The sequence below is a fragment of the Seriola aureovittata genome, chromosome 19, assembly GCF_021018895.1.
Source record: "Seriola aureovittata isolate HTS-2021-v1 ecotype China chromosome 19, ASM2101889v1, whole genome shotgun sequence".
In the NCBI taxonomy this organism is placed as follows: Eukaryota; Metazoa; Chordata; class Actinopteri; order Carangiformes; family Carangidae; genus Seriola; species Seriola aureovittata.
In genome coordinates, this window is record NC_079382.1 from 22,283,816 (window position 1) to 22,296,470 (window position 12,655).

Below are 12,655 nucleotides of genomic sequence, written 5' to 3' on the forward strand. Positions count from 1 at the left end.
GATGCAATGCATACTCACATGCTCTGTTCATGTACACACAGGAAATCACATGATCCTAATCCACACCAACAGGCCACACAGAGCAAAGCAACACGTAGATAAACCAACACACATCAGTACGTATTGTTCCTCGATTCGTCCTTCCAGCAGAAACTTTCATCTGCTGCTTCGCGGGTTTGTTCGAACCTATCAACACGTGGAAAAGTTGGACGCCATGTTTCTTTTCCGCCAATAAAAGTCCTCGAGAGTGAAATCAAGTAGTTTAAAAAACTTTCCTTGGGATCATTAAATGTACATATTATTCCCTTGCAAAGTTCTTTTTAATCACTTGCAGAAATCATCGGAATAAGCTAATTTCATTTTATAGGCTTTGGTTGTTTTGGGGGGGGTGGGGGGTGGTTAGCATTTCCCCCCAAATTGATCACTTCTGGATAAAAGCCTAATTCAGAACCAGTTGGTTCTGGCACAGAACCGATGGTGTTACTCACCATTTATGCCTGCAGTTATAAATACATAACGGTTACTGAAGGAATATAAAGGGAAACCACAGTTGGCCTGAAACAAGAGAGGGATGGATGATTGTTTTCAGGGGTTTAAATGAAAAATAACTAAGTGATTCTGGTTTAAGCGGCAGGAGAAGAAGACTGGCGAGTGTGTACAGCACAGTACCGTACGTACAGAACACAGAACCAGACAGAACATCTTCTACATGATCAAAACAAACAAAACCAAAAAGAAACAAGCGACGGGTAGTTAATGTCACGACTCTACATCTGTCGGCTCGATTATCTTTAATACCAGAAGCAACTGTGCATCTCAACAGCTGTTTGTTTCAGACATTTGTTTCCCAACTAAATAAATAATTCTTAACAATGTTGAAATGCTCTTTTTGGCTTTGGCCAGTGTTTAGTCTTTCCAGTGCACCGTGTGTTACAAACTAATATTTAGCTGCAATCATCCAGGCGTTGTCATCCAGCTCTAATATAATGGATGATAATGGATTTTTTTCCTGATTACTGGAGCTGATGAATATTGATGATAAACACTACATGGAATCCGCTTAACTTCAACTGAGACGTTTTGATTGTGTTGCACTTAGGTCTGAATATGTTCTTAAAAGCACCAAAATGTTTTCCACTAACTTTCTGCCAGTTTATCTGTGGTTCAGTCCTTATTTCTGAAAGTCAATCCATCTGTTTGTTATGATCGTACGAAGGAGAAAATTAATCATCAACTCTTTGATAATCCATTGATTTTTTTTAAGCAAACAATGACATTTAATGGAGTTTAGATTCTTAAATATGAGAATTTGCTGATTTTTTTTTTTTCCTTACGTTTTAATAAACAGAAGATCTTTTTGTTTTGGACTGAGAAAAAAAACAAACAAACATCCAAATGTAATGTAATGTTGATGTTTGGACGCTAAATGATCTGCATCCTCGTATTCTTTGTTTTCAGCCTCTGCCGCCGGTAAAAGACTAACCGTGTCAGACGAGACAGAGCGAACCATGAAGGTCGCATGGATGCCGGCGCCGGGCAAGGTGCTCAACTACAGGCTGAAGTATGTCCCAAGTAATGGCGAAGGCAAGGAAGTGGCCCTGAAAATCCCCGGGACGGCCACTTCCACCGTCATGAAGCGCCTGCAGCCCATGACCACTTACGACATCGCCGTTCACCCCATCTACAAGCGCGGGGAAGGAAAAGCAAGGCAAGGAGTAGGAACGACACGTACGTTGGTCCATAATTCAACCCTCTGAGAGACAGTACACCGCAGAAACATGTCCATCTTAACCAAGAGATTTAAACCTGAGCTCAGTCTTCAAATCGTTATCATTGGTGGAATGAAATGAAAAGTCTGCAGCTGAGGTGATTTCGCAGGGTGTCCTGCGAACAGTCTGCAAAACTGCTTTAAGAGATTTAGGTATAAAGTTATAAATTAGCTTTTGGGCAATTCAACTACAGGTCCTACTTACTCTACTTTAAGAGGCCAAGGCAGAAATGCAGCATTGGAAGTGTATTTGTCTTCTTTCACTTCCAGGACATCTGTGTCTTGATGTGATTCTGGTTTGAGGAGGAAGAATTGTTAAACTAAACTTTCCCAGGATAAGGAAGTGTTGATTTCTGTCCCCCTTATGTTTTATTAAATGTAAGTATTGCGAAACAAAGGGAGAAAAGTTGCTTATTTGACATTTGATCACTTCTTTTTCATGAGTCTTGCTGCATTGGAAACAAATGGGACTCTGTCATCCAAGTTTTTTTTTTCTTTTTTTCATTCTTCCACCAAAAATAAGATTTTGAGAAGTGACTTTGACTTTAAACGACTTGTTAAGATGAATATTTCTCACAGCACAGGTGCTGCTGCGCTGCAGAGAAGCAGTGTCTTTTCACCAGAACACTAAAATCACAGTTAAACACACGCTCAGTCACACGCTAAGCATTACTAACACACGGCATGACACTGGGCTTTTTAACAAATGACACCGGGATCAAGGAATTGTATTATGGACTAATGAAACTGGCTTTGAGTGTGGTGTGGCTGATCTTTAAAAAGAAAAAAACCTTTTGCCAAGAGTTTGAATCGCGTTGAATTTTCTCACGCGCAAGTTTGTCCTGAAGTTCTGGCCGGGTTCTTCTATTTCAGTGTCGCCCTACAAGCCTCCCAGGAACCTCCAGACCTCAGAGGCCACCAAGAACAGTTTCAGAGTCACTTGGAAAGCAGCGCCCGGACCGGTTAAAGCCTACAAAGTGACCTTTCACCCCACCGGGAATGATATCGAACTCGGGGAGCTGCTTGTGGGTCCCTATGATAACACAGTGGTTCTAGAGGAACTCAAGTAAGCTTTTCCTCATGTGTAGATATTTAACGATACTGCAGTAATTAACTTCGATTAATTTTCAATTTGTTGATTGAAGATTCGACTATTCGTTGGAGCTCGTCTTTAATTAACTGTGAACCTTTTTGTGAGAACGTTTTCTGCTTATTTCAAGTTTGAAAGTTAAAAAAAACTTCACCACCTGTTGATCCAGTAAAAGTTCTTTTTGGCTTTTGTACTTTAAGGTATTTGAAAGACCAGGACATACTTTTCTTTTAAACTGTCCACATCTCATTTTGGCTTGAAAGTTTTCTAATGGAGATTGTGAAAGACTGAAATCAGGTTTATGTAATTTCCTCTTTTCCCCCTCAGGGCAGGAACAAAGTACTCGGTGGCCGTGTTTGGGATGTTTGATGGAGGGGAGAGTTTGCCCCTGGCAGGAGAGGAGAAGACGACCCTCTCCGACGCTCCTGAGCCTCCTACTGTCACCCCCCCTGGTAAAAAAAAAAAAACCCGCCGATAACTCGACCGCACTGCACCTCACACTGCACCGGCAGCCCTGAAGAGCAGGCCTGCAGACCAGATGCTCTCTGATCCAAGTCCCTCTCAGAACAGGAGTGATCCGCCTTCGAAGCTCTGCCCAGATTAGCGCCAGAATGTTGAATTATTCTTTGTCGGAGGGAATTAATATCACTGTCGCTTTGGAAATCGCTGACCAAAAAATTTGACGCAGATGATCGTGATTAGTACAAATTATTCTGAGCTGCTTGGCTCGCATTCCCTCCTCTCCTCTCCCCCCGTATCTCATTTGGAGTGTGATGTGGAGCGAAATGACACGCTATTTAACAAGGCGTTCGCTGGAGTGTTGACACTAATGTTTATGAATTGCCCAATTGGACGTCTTTCCCTGGCCAACCTCACACGTTCCATATTTGCCAGCGTGTGAGCGGCCACCGCAAGATGTGCCGGTCTTTGACGGTGTCGCCGCAAACGCAGATGGTCATTATCTCCGAGACGAGCTACTGCCGAGCTCAGAATCTATTGCTTAAAACTTTATTTATCACGCGAAGGTGGACGCTTCCCATTTTTACATTATCTGATGAGTGAAAAATGGCTCTGCTTTCAATTAAGAGTTGCTTTTTTTAATGATCTAGAACGTTACCGGCCGCCGCCGGGATGTATGCAGCTAGGAAAAATGTTATGCTTCTCCAAAGACCGGAGGAGGCGCTGACCATGGGCACAAATTCCTGCTGTAATGGGGAGCAGATACGGTGACCGACTGCCCCACAGAGCAGGGAACAGGTTCCACTCAGAGATCCTCCTATATTAAAGTGCAGGCTGCTCAGAGGAGGCTTTAATCGACCTCCCTGTTCGTACAGAGGTTCCAGTAAAAATGACATAGATCTTGGCTGACACGTTACTCCAAAATAAAACAATGATTGATTGACAAACATGACTGTAAACCCCAAAATTTGGATTATTTTCTCTACATATTCTCAGTCTTCCAGGTCATGTTTATCCACGAAGAGTTGATTCAACTCTTCTTTGGTTTATCTCTAGATTCTTATTATGATTACAGACGACTTTTATGATCTGAGCTTTCCAGCGTTTAACAAACCACCTGCTGCTTTTTCCTAGAGCTTTCGACTGGATGAAACAGTCCAGATAGAGTTTGACGCGTGAGCTCAGTAGCTGTGATGATTTCATCCGCAGCACTCTGACGACATCTTGTCCAAGGTGGCGGAAACAGAGGAACAGATGAAACACCTGGAGAAACATATTAATTGATCCAAACTGCAATTTCCACTGTCAAGGAAAAAAGAAAAACTTAGTTAAACTTAACTTTCCAAGGTTTTTTAAGGTCTCTAAAGTCGACTTGGTGATATACATCTACAGCCACGAAAGATCCACAGATATAAACCCAATTTCACAACACAAAAGCTTCATTCCGACACAGTTTTTGCTTCACTCTTTGTCAGTAAACACACTATTTTCTCATATAATGCCGTTTTGATTTTAGAGAAAATGCCAATAAGAGTTTGGGGGCATCGTTAGCCTCTGGCCTGAAAGCGAAAACAACAACAATTCACAATTGTTGCTGGCATTTCTTATCCCACAGTGAGACTGAGCTGGATATTTATTTGCTCAGACTCTCACTCGGAGACACCAGCTCCAGCGGTCCGTCTGCAGAGTATTAGATGCCTCTTAAAGTTGCCTCTGTTTATGACATCTGTTTTTATTAATGAATGTCGGAGGGACACATGAGCATGTTGTTTACCGGCGGTGGTATAACTCAAACAGACTGCGGCCAAGCATCTGACTCAGTTCCTCTTCGCATCAAGCATCTGTTTCTGCGGCCTGCTGAAAAAGAACTGAATAATTAAATCGATTGTCTCCTAACCTGTTTTCAATTGCACTCACAGGGGCCCCCGGTCTTTAATCGCTCAGCGTCCGTGGAGCGTGTCGTCCTAGAAAAGTGGACGTTTTTCCCTCCCGCAGGTGCCTGCAGCAGGAATGTGCAGTAACTGTGGGGAGCGGGAGGCCTCGTATATCACGGTGTCAGTGAGGCTGACTCCTGCTGTTTGGAGGGGACAGCCTCAATGTCAGCCAGAAAAGACCACAGGGCTGATTCGCCGCTGGATATTAAAACCCAAAAACGACTCGCTCTGCTGGAAGAGAGAGAGAGAGAGAGAGAGAGAGAAAAGGCCGTGAAGAGAGAGCAGTTAATCCAGAAGTGACAGCTGTTGCACAATGTGTTACCAGTGTGAATTATTTGTGTTGCATAATGCTGTGTAAAATATTCTGCTGTATAAACGTCTCTGTCTTGGTTGACTGTGAGAGCGTTGTTATGTTCTCCTGCTCCTCACTTTCCCTCTCACCGCTTCACACTTTCCCCACACACACAGTCGCACAGTGACACGGTTCATATATAAGACTGAGCAGACACTCGCTGTGGGTGTCTGTGCTGTACGAGGTGTCTCTCTCTCACTGCCTCCCCCCTTCGCTCCCCGCTGTCTCTCTGCAGACACTCAGTGTAAGACCACAGCAAGGGCCGACATGGTGCTGCTGGTCGACGGCTCCTGGAGCATCGGCCGCATCAACTTCAAAACCATTCGCAACTTCATCGCCCGAATGGTCAGCGTCTTCGACATCAGCCCTGACAGGGTCCAGATCGGTAAGACTTCTGCAACTACTGTTACTACACCTGCTCTGACACGCCCCGCAGCACTGCTGTGATTTACTGGATAAGTGAAGGTCATTGAAAGGTTTTAACGCCACTTGTTTGCACGTTTTCTGTTAGCCACTGCTATAGGTTGTTAGCAAACCTATTCAGTTTGCATGGCCATGTGTTTCCTGCAGGTCTGGCTCAGTACAGCGGAGACCCAAAGACCGAGTGGCATCTGAACGCCCACCCCACCAGGGCGTCCCTGCTGGACGCCGTCAACAACCTCCCGTACAAAGGAGGAAACACCATGACAGGTGATTTAACGTTTCTGTGTCCAGTGCACGCTGGGTTTCAGATGATCTGGGCCTCATTAGGAGTTTGGGACCATTAGCCAAAGAAGACTGAAGCTAGTAGAATTTACACTTTTACAGGAGCCCCAGAAAAGTTAGACAACAGAAAATACGAGTTCCCAGAGTTGTTTGTAAAACCTCTTGGTTCCTGTCGTACAGGAATGGCTCTGAACTACATCCTGCAGAACAACTTCAAACCCAATGTTGGTCTGCGAGATGACGCCCGCAAAATTGGCGTCCTGATCACTGACGGAAAGTCCCAGGACGAAATCATCATCAACTCCCAGAACCTGAAGGACAGCGGCATCGAGCTCTACGCTATCGGTGAGTGCGGCGTCTGGCAGAGATGTAACTTCATCATCTCATCAACCAGATAAAAACAAATGAGTGTTGCTTTGGGTCTCATTGTGGAGGTGTTGTTCTGAAGATATGTTTTCCTCCCAGGTGTGAAGAATGCCGATGAGAACGAGCTGAGGACCATCGCCTCCGAGCCGGACGAGATTCACATGTACAACGTCAACGACTTCCAGTTCCTGCTGGACATCGTCGACGACCTCACCATCAACCTGTGTAACAGCGTCAAGGGTCCAGGTAGGAAAAACGGTTTCAAAGAATCAGCTTCAAGGAGCACGGCGCCACGTTTTTTAAATTTGTCTCGTGAAACTAAGATGACCTGAGGGAAACTTCAACCACTGAGCTCGAAGAGTTTTATTTTATAATAGAATTTTATAGGCAAATAGTTTTCTTTACCTCCAGATTAATACATTTTAAAACAAATTGAATAAATAAACAAATTAAATCTACAGTCTGAAATATATGAGGGAAAAACAATCCCTCTTCTTTCCATGGAGAAAACTCAACAGAGTGGTCCATCTTCATTTAAAGGGATGGCAGGCTAATTTTCCTAATGCTGGTGCTATTAATAACACGAGAACTCCTTAATGTGAGGATGAATTGTTTCAGATTTTTCCCTCTTAAAAATGAACTTTGAAGAGACTTTTTATGGTTAAAACGGTCGACTGGAGTTTGGCCGCTGCTGCTCGCAGCTTATTCTTTAAATACCGCTGAGTCAGATTTACACCTTTTAGTAATTACTGGTGTTTGAGGTCAGATGGAAACTTTGTAGCTTCAGAAAGTTCTACTTTTCCGGAATTTACAAAACCACAGTTTTTAAGACTGACAACCATAAATTTTAAAAACTTTTACAACGGGCTTTCAGGCAGTTTTACAGATGCTCGAGGGCGTGAAAGGTTTCTCCTCTTATGAAGGGTGACATAAAACTTTAGTCCAACTAAAGACACACCAGCAAAATGACACTTCCTTGGTGCAGCTGCTTTTAACCTGTTTGAACTGCTGACAAGAAGAGAGTAGAAATGCTGCGGCCATTGTGATCCCCAGATGAGAATAAAGGCCTCTTTTATTCCCAAATCAAGTCTTTCTCTGAGAAGTTGCAAAAGGAAAGATCAGCGTGACGTGGCTGTCGCTGAGAAGCAAAAAATTAAGGGATAAATTTGTAGATAAATTTGACAAACTCGATTATTTCTGACCACCAAAGGATGTTGGAACAGAGATCCAAGCATCTGATGGAAACTTTTTTTGGAAGTACTTTTTTTTTAATCTGTAAATCAATTTTAAGAGGAAATACAAAAAAGATTTACGGCGCAGGCGGAGCTGAAATATACAGTCGGCCAGCAGCTTCTCTGTCAGAGGAGCGAACACGACGAGGGCAGATTTGTGGCGGCAGGGTTCACAGTGTGAAATACTTGACGTGTCGAATCACATCTCAGCTCATGTTTTTGTTCCCTCTCAGCAGTTGAAATGAGTCCGCCCAACAACCTGGTGACCTCGGAGGTGACCCACCGCTCCTTCCGTGCCACCTGGACGGCGCCCGGCAGCCCCGTGGACAAGTATCGCGTCACTTACGTGCCGGTGGCCGGAGGAACCACCGAGGAGGTGAGATGAACCTCCGTCATTCTGTCATCAAAACACAAGCTTTTAACTCCTGTTCCCTTCACGTCACCAACCGATGGTGTTTGTTCACATGGTAACGCACTCATTAGGCAAAAACTAAAAAGATGCTTTTTATCCAGAGAAACACAAATATGTGCAACATCAGATTTGGTTGTTTGAAAACCCAAATTAAAAATAAGAGTGAGAACATTAAAAGTAAAAAGCAGAACACAAACCAAAGCTGCAGCTTCTCCAACATTTAGAGAAAACACCAGTCGACATCAATGAATGAACTTTTCCTGATGCTCGTGAAGGCAGCGTAGTAGCTGTTGTTAAAGGATGAAGCTGGAAATCATCTATACTTTTTTCTTATTGTCAACAAATCCCAAAACTAACAATCAGTGTTTTCTTACTGATTAGGACAGAGTGTGTGTCAGAGCCTGATGTGTCTGATCCCTCTGAGCCGTACAGATCCACTGTCTCCAGAAACTATTAAAAACACATCAGTGAGTCTCCCTGCTGCACTGAGTGACATGCTCCTTCATCACCATCTTTATTCTGACTCAGTCCCACACACCATACTCACTACAGCCCCAAATGTGGATTAATCCGCCGCTGAAAATAGTCCCCAATGAATGCACCTTCAGCAGGAACCAGTGGACTTGGAGCTGAGAGCCACAGACTGAGCAGAGAGTTGAGACACAAGATTTACATACGGAAAAACACCAGACTTATCCTTTAAAACACTTTGACTACTACTACTAATAATAATAACCATAATCATTCTATTTATGATAACAGCTACCTAACTGCTCATGTTAAACACGTTCACAAGGACAGACAAGTAGATTCATGAAGGTTTAGAATACAATGAAAAGGAATTAAAAACTGAAGAACTAAAGACACATTAATTAGACAAATTCCATAATAACTATTGTAAAGACGCTCAAGTTTTGCCTGATTTGAACTCATTGTTCAGCTTTTTTCCCCCTTCAACATCTTCAACCTGGTTTAGATATAAAGAGCCGGTTCTGTTGTGGTTGTTTGGGATCAATTTTACTCTGTTGTTCCAGGTATAAATGGTCAAAAGTCTCTCAGATAATTGGTTCATTAGAAAAATCTGCTCAGTTTGATTCCTGGTTCAGAAAACTTCCTGTCCGCCATGTGTTGGTGCTGGAGCAGATCCTGAATATCAAATAGCATCTTGTTTGTTTATTTATCTCCTTTGTCTCTCATTAGACTCGGCTTAAAGTGTAGCAGATAACTCCTTTGTTTGTTCATAACCAATCAGGGGAGCTTTACTACTTCCTGTGAATTTAGATAACGGCAGCTTGTCACTCACACCAAAACAGACTAATAGACACTTAAACACCCCCCCCCCCCCTGCTGTTTAATATTCTGCTGTTTGTCGTCCCATTTGGCGAAGCTCACAAGGGCAGGTTAGAAACCGACTGTTGAAAGTGTTTCCACATACCCAGGTCTGGCTTCTATTCAAAGCCGTGTTTACTTGGCCCTCAGGAACTGAAATCTGGATCCCAGTTGCTTTGGTGAACCTGCATTTAGTTTACACTTAACCTCCTGTCAGTTCGGTCTTTCAAAACAGAGCACTGGGCCTTTTCCATCCTTTGTGCTTTTATTGGCCCTCGTCAGACGGAGCCTGTGTGATTAGAATCGGGCTCGTCTGAAATCAAACAGAGTTTCCACTGGATCCACTTAGTTTAACGTTATAGACCTCACACCGGGCCGAGACGCCTCACCGTGCAGCCCCTCTCTCTCCTTCTCATCTGTTTATGTGAGACTGCGGAGCCGGTATGAACAAAAGCATGTGTAATATATGATATTTACATGCTGGGTGTTTAGAGCAGATCTTATCTCCAGTGATTTACATCCAGAGCGTGAATCCTCTACAAAGCCGGTAAGAAGAAGGGGTCAGGCCGAGGCACGCTGCCAAGAGATGAAACAAATACTCCTGTGTACCTGGAAACTTCATGTGTAAGGGAGAGATAGAAAGGCAGGAAATAGACCCAAAAAAGGTTTGTGGCAATGAGTTTTTGTGTCATTGTGGAGCTGTCTGGTTAACTTTGAGTAAAAGCTAGAACCCGCTGAAAGGATAACGTGCACGTGTCAACGCAGTCCAAGTGGTGTGCACAAAAATGACGTGGCAGGTCTAAAGTCTTAGCTCTAAAATTTGCATTCATCATTTTCAGACACACGTCAAGATCCAAAGGCAAAAAGTTCAGGATGTGATAATCTGAGGTTATCTGAGGTCAGGCTGCTGCTGGGATATCGAGTCTCTCCAAGTCAAAAGACTGAAGTCCAAGTGAAGTCAGGAGGCACCGGTTTTTAAAGTCACAGTCAGATTCATGACTCAAAGAGAAAGTCATGTGACCCGAGTCCAAACCTCTGCCCTACTTTATTGACAACCGTTTCTCAGACGTCGTTTATACTTCATTTCAGTGCGGGATGAAAATCAGAGACTTGAATGCACCGCAGTGAAACCGTGCGCTCTGTCGTGTCGGTGCGGTTTAAAGCGCAGAGTGATCTGGGATCTGGGAGTCAAGCGCTGAGGTGCACAGCTGACAACATTTACGCATGGACATCTGCCTCGCTAACCAATCTAACACGAGACTGCTCCGAAGGAATGTATGTCTCTTCCTCAAGAGCCCCACAACACAACATTGTTTTATGAGAGAAATGACAACCACTGTGACCAATAAATCCAATTTAGACATCATGAGGGTCTTTATTGAATATCGTGCTCCTCTCGCTCGCCATGCCTTTCCTGTTTGTCCTCGTGCTGTCGGTCAAGTAAATCCCTCAAAAGTCTAAAAGACTAAAGAAGCTGAAGCACAGGGAAGATTAGGTGATTAGTTTTGCTGTAAATACATTGAGCTGAAACATGCATCAACATACGTATCCAGATAACTGTGTTCAAAAAACACACAAAGTTAAAATTCTTTTTGAAAGCAAGTGAAAAATGAGATTATTTCAACTTGTTTCCAACAGAAACCAGTTTGTTGTAACAGAGTAACTCCAAGTAAGTGTATAAGTTTATTGCAGATCCCTTTAAAAGAAACAACAAAAACTCAACTGGATTTTTGGAAAGTATTAAAACTACTTGATTTGCATTTGAAAGTTGAAGTGGAGCTAAATGAAGGGCAGATACAGATAGCTTGATAAGAGGGAGAGAGATGTATCTGCAGGTTTCACCGGCTCGTGAAGCTGCTGCTTCTCTCTGTTTGTTTGTTGTTTCTCCTCTGGGTCTGATTTTCCAGCAGGATAGTGCAGGAATGTGACACCGTGTAGCAGCCAAGATGAACGTCCCACATCAGGATTTTCCCACCAGCACACAAATGCAGCACGATAGCTTCGGTTTAACAGACTATAATCATCTAATAGTGAAAAATAGGAGACCTGGACCTCCACCAACCGCTGCCTGACAGCCCCCGACGATCCGATCGCCAACAGAGATCAGTCCATCGACTCTCAGCCAAATCTTTTTCTGATATCAGATTATATTATATATAATCATTATCTGACAAACTGTCTCTTCCTGTGTGTTCATCTTCTGATGTGACCTTAATGATCTATTGGAGAGTCTGGATTACTGGTCCGGCTCTCCGCTTCAGCAGCTTCACATTCAGAAACATCCGTTTGAATCAGAAGGTTTTGGTGATTTTTATTTCACGCGTGGAAAAAAAAAATCCATCATTTTTACTTTGTCAAGTCATGTCAATCTTTATTTGTACAGCACCGATGCACAACATCAGTTTTCTCAAGGCACTTTCCAAATAGAGCAGGTCTAGACCTTCTCTTTATAATAACATAACTTGGTTATGTGTGATGTGTCTGTTCAGATGGACGCAGCTTAGCTTGAAAAGTCTGACAGCTCAGTGCGAGTCACATTTCATTATCAGTTTTCCAAATCAAAGATCCTCTACGGCTCAGTTCAGTATGTGTTTGGACTTGCCTGATTAGTTATTGGAACATTTTATTCTCAACCTGCTGCACCTTGATCCTCGTTCCTTCTCCTTCTTTGATGTTGGGAGCGTTTGGTGACATAATCAGCACAGAAATCTGACCAGACTACAGATTTTCTGCTTTTGGAAAAGAACAAAAACTTGGCACCTTTTTGCTTCTTCAGTTGCTAAACTCCAGCGAGAGCGAGAGTGGCTTCCTGCTTGACTGAGCTTCACAATAAGCGGAGTGTGTACAGTAGATTATATTGTAGGGTTTGTATATTGTGAACTTTCTGAACTCTTTTTTAAAATATTGAATGTAAAGAAGCTTAAAAGTTCCTAAAGTTCTCAAATGTCCAAACACAAGCAGCTGAACAACGTTTTCCTTCATAAAATGCAGTTTTAAATCAAGAGCTC

At 43.1% G+C, this 12,655-nt stretch overlaps 1 protein-coding gene across 9 annotated transcripts in view; it reads left to right on the forward strand.

Moving 5' to 3' along the window:
* Window positions 1-12,655, forward strand: part of col12a1b (collagen, type XII, alpha 1b) — a 111,473-nt gene that overhangs the window by 29,130 nt on the left and 69,688 nt on the right. For 5 of the 9 annotated variants that reach the window (XM_056404542.1, XM_056404536.1, XM_056404539.1 and 2 more), the window contains exons 14-21: window positions 1,459-1,728; window positions 2,642-2,834; window positions 3,186-3,310; window positions 5,839-5,988; window positions 6,174-6,293; window positions 6,489-6,653; window positions 6,774-6,920; window positions 8,140-8,282. In XM_056404542.1, coding sequence (XP_056260517.1) covers window positions 1,459-1,728; window positions 2,642-2,834; window positions 3,186-3,310; window positions 5,839-5,988; window positions 6,174-6,293; window positions 6,489-6,653; window positions 6,774-6,920; window positions 8,140-8,282 — 1,313 coding nt within the window. The remainder of the gene's footprint in view (window positions 1-1,458; window positions 1,729-2,641; window positions 2,835-3,185; window positions 3,311-5,838; window positions 5,989-6,173; window positions 6,294-6,488; window positions 6,654-6,773; window positions 6,921-8,139; window positions 8,283-12,655) is intronic. The other 4 variants (XM_056404537.1, XM_056404544.1, XM_056404541.1 and 1 more) reach the window with 1 other exon arrangement.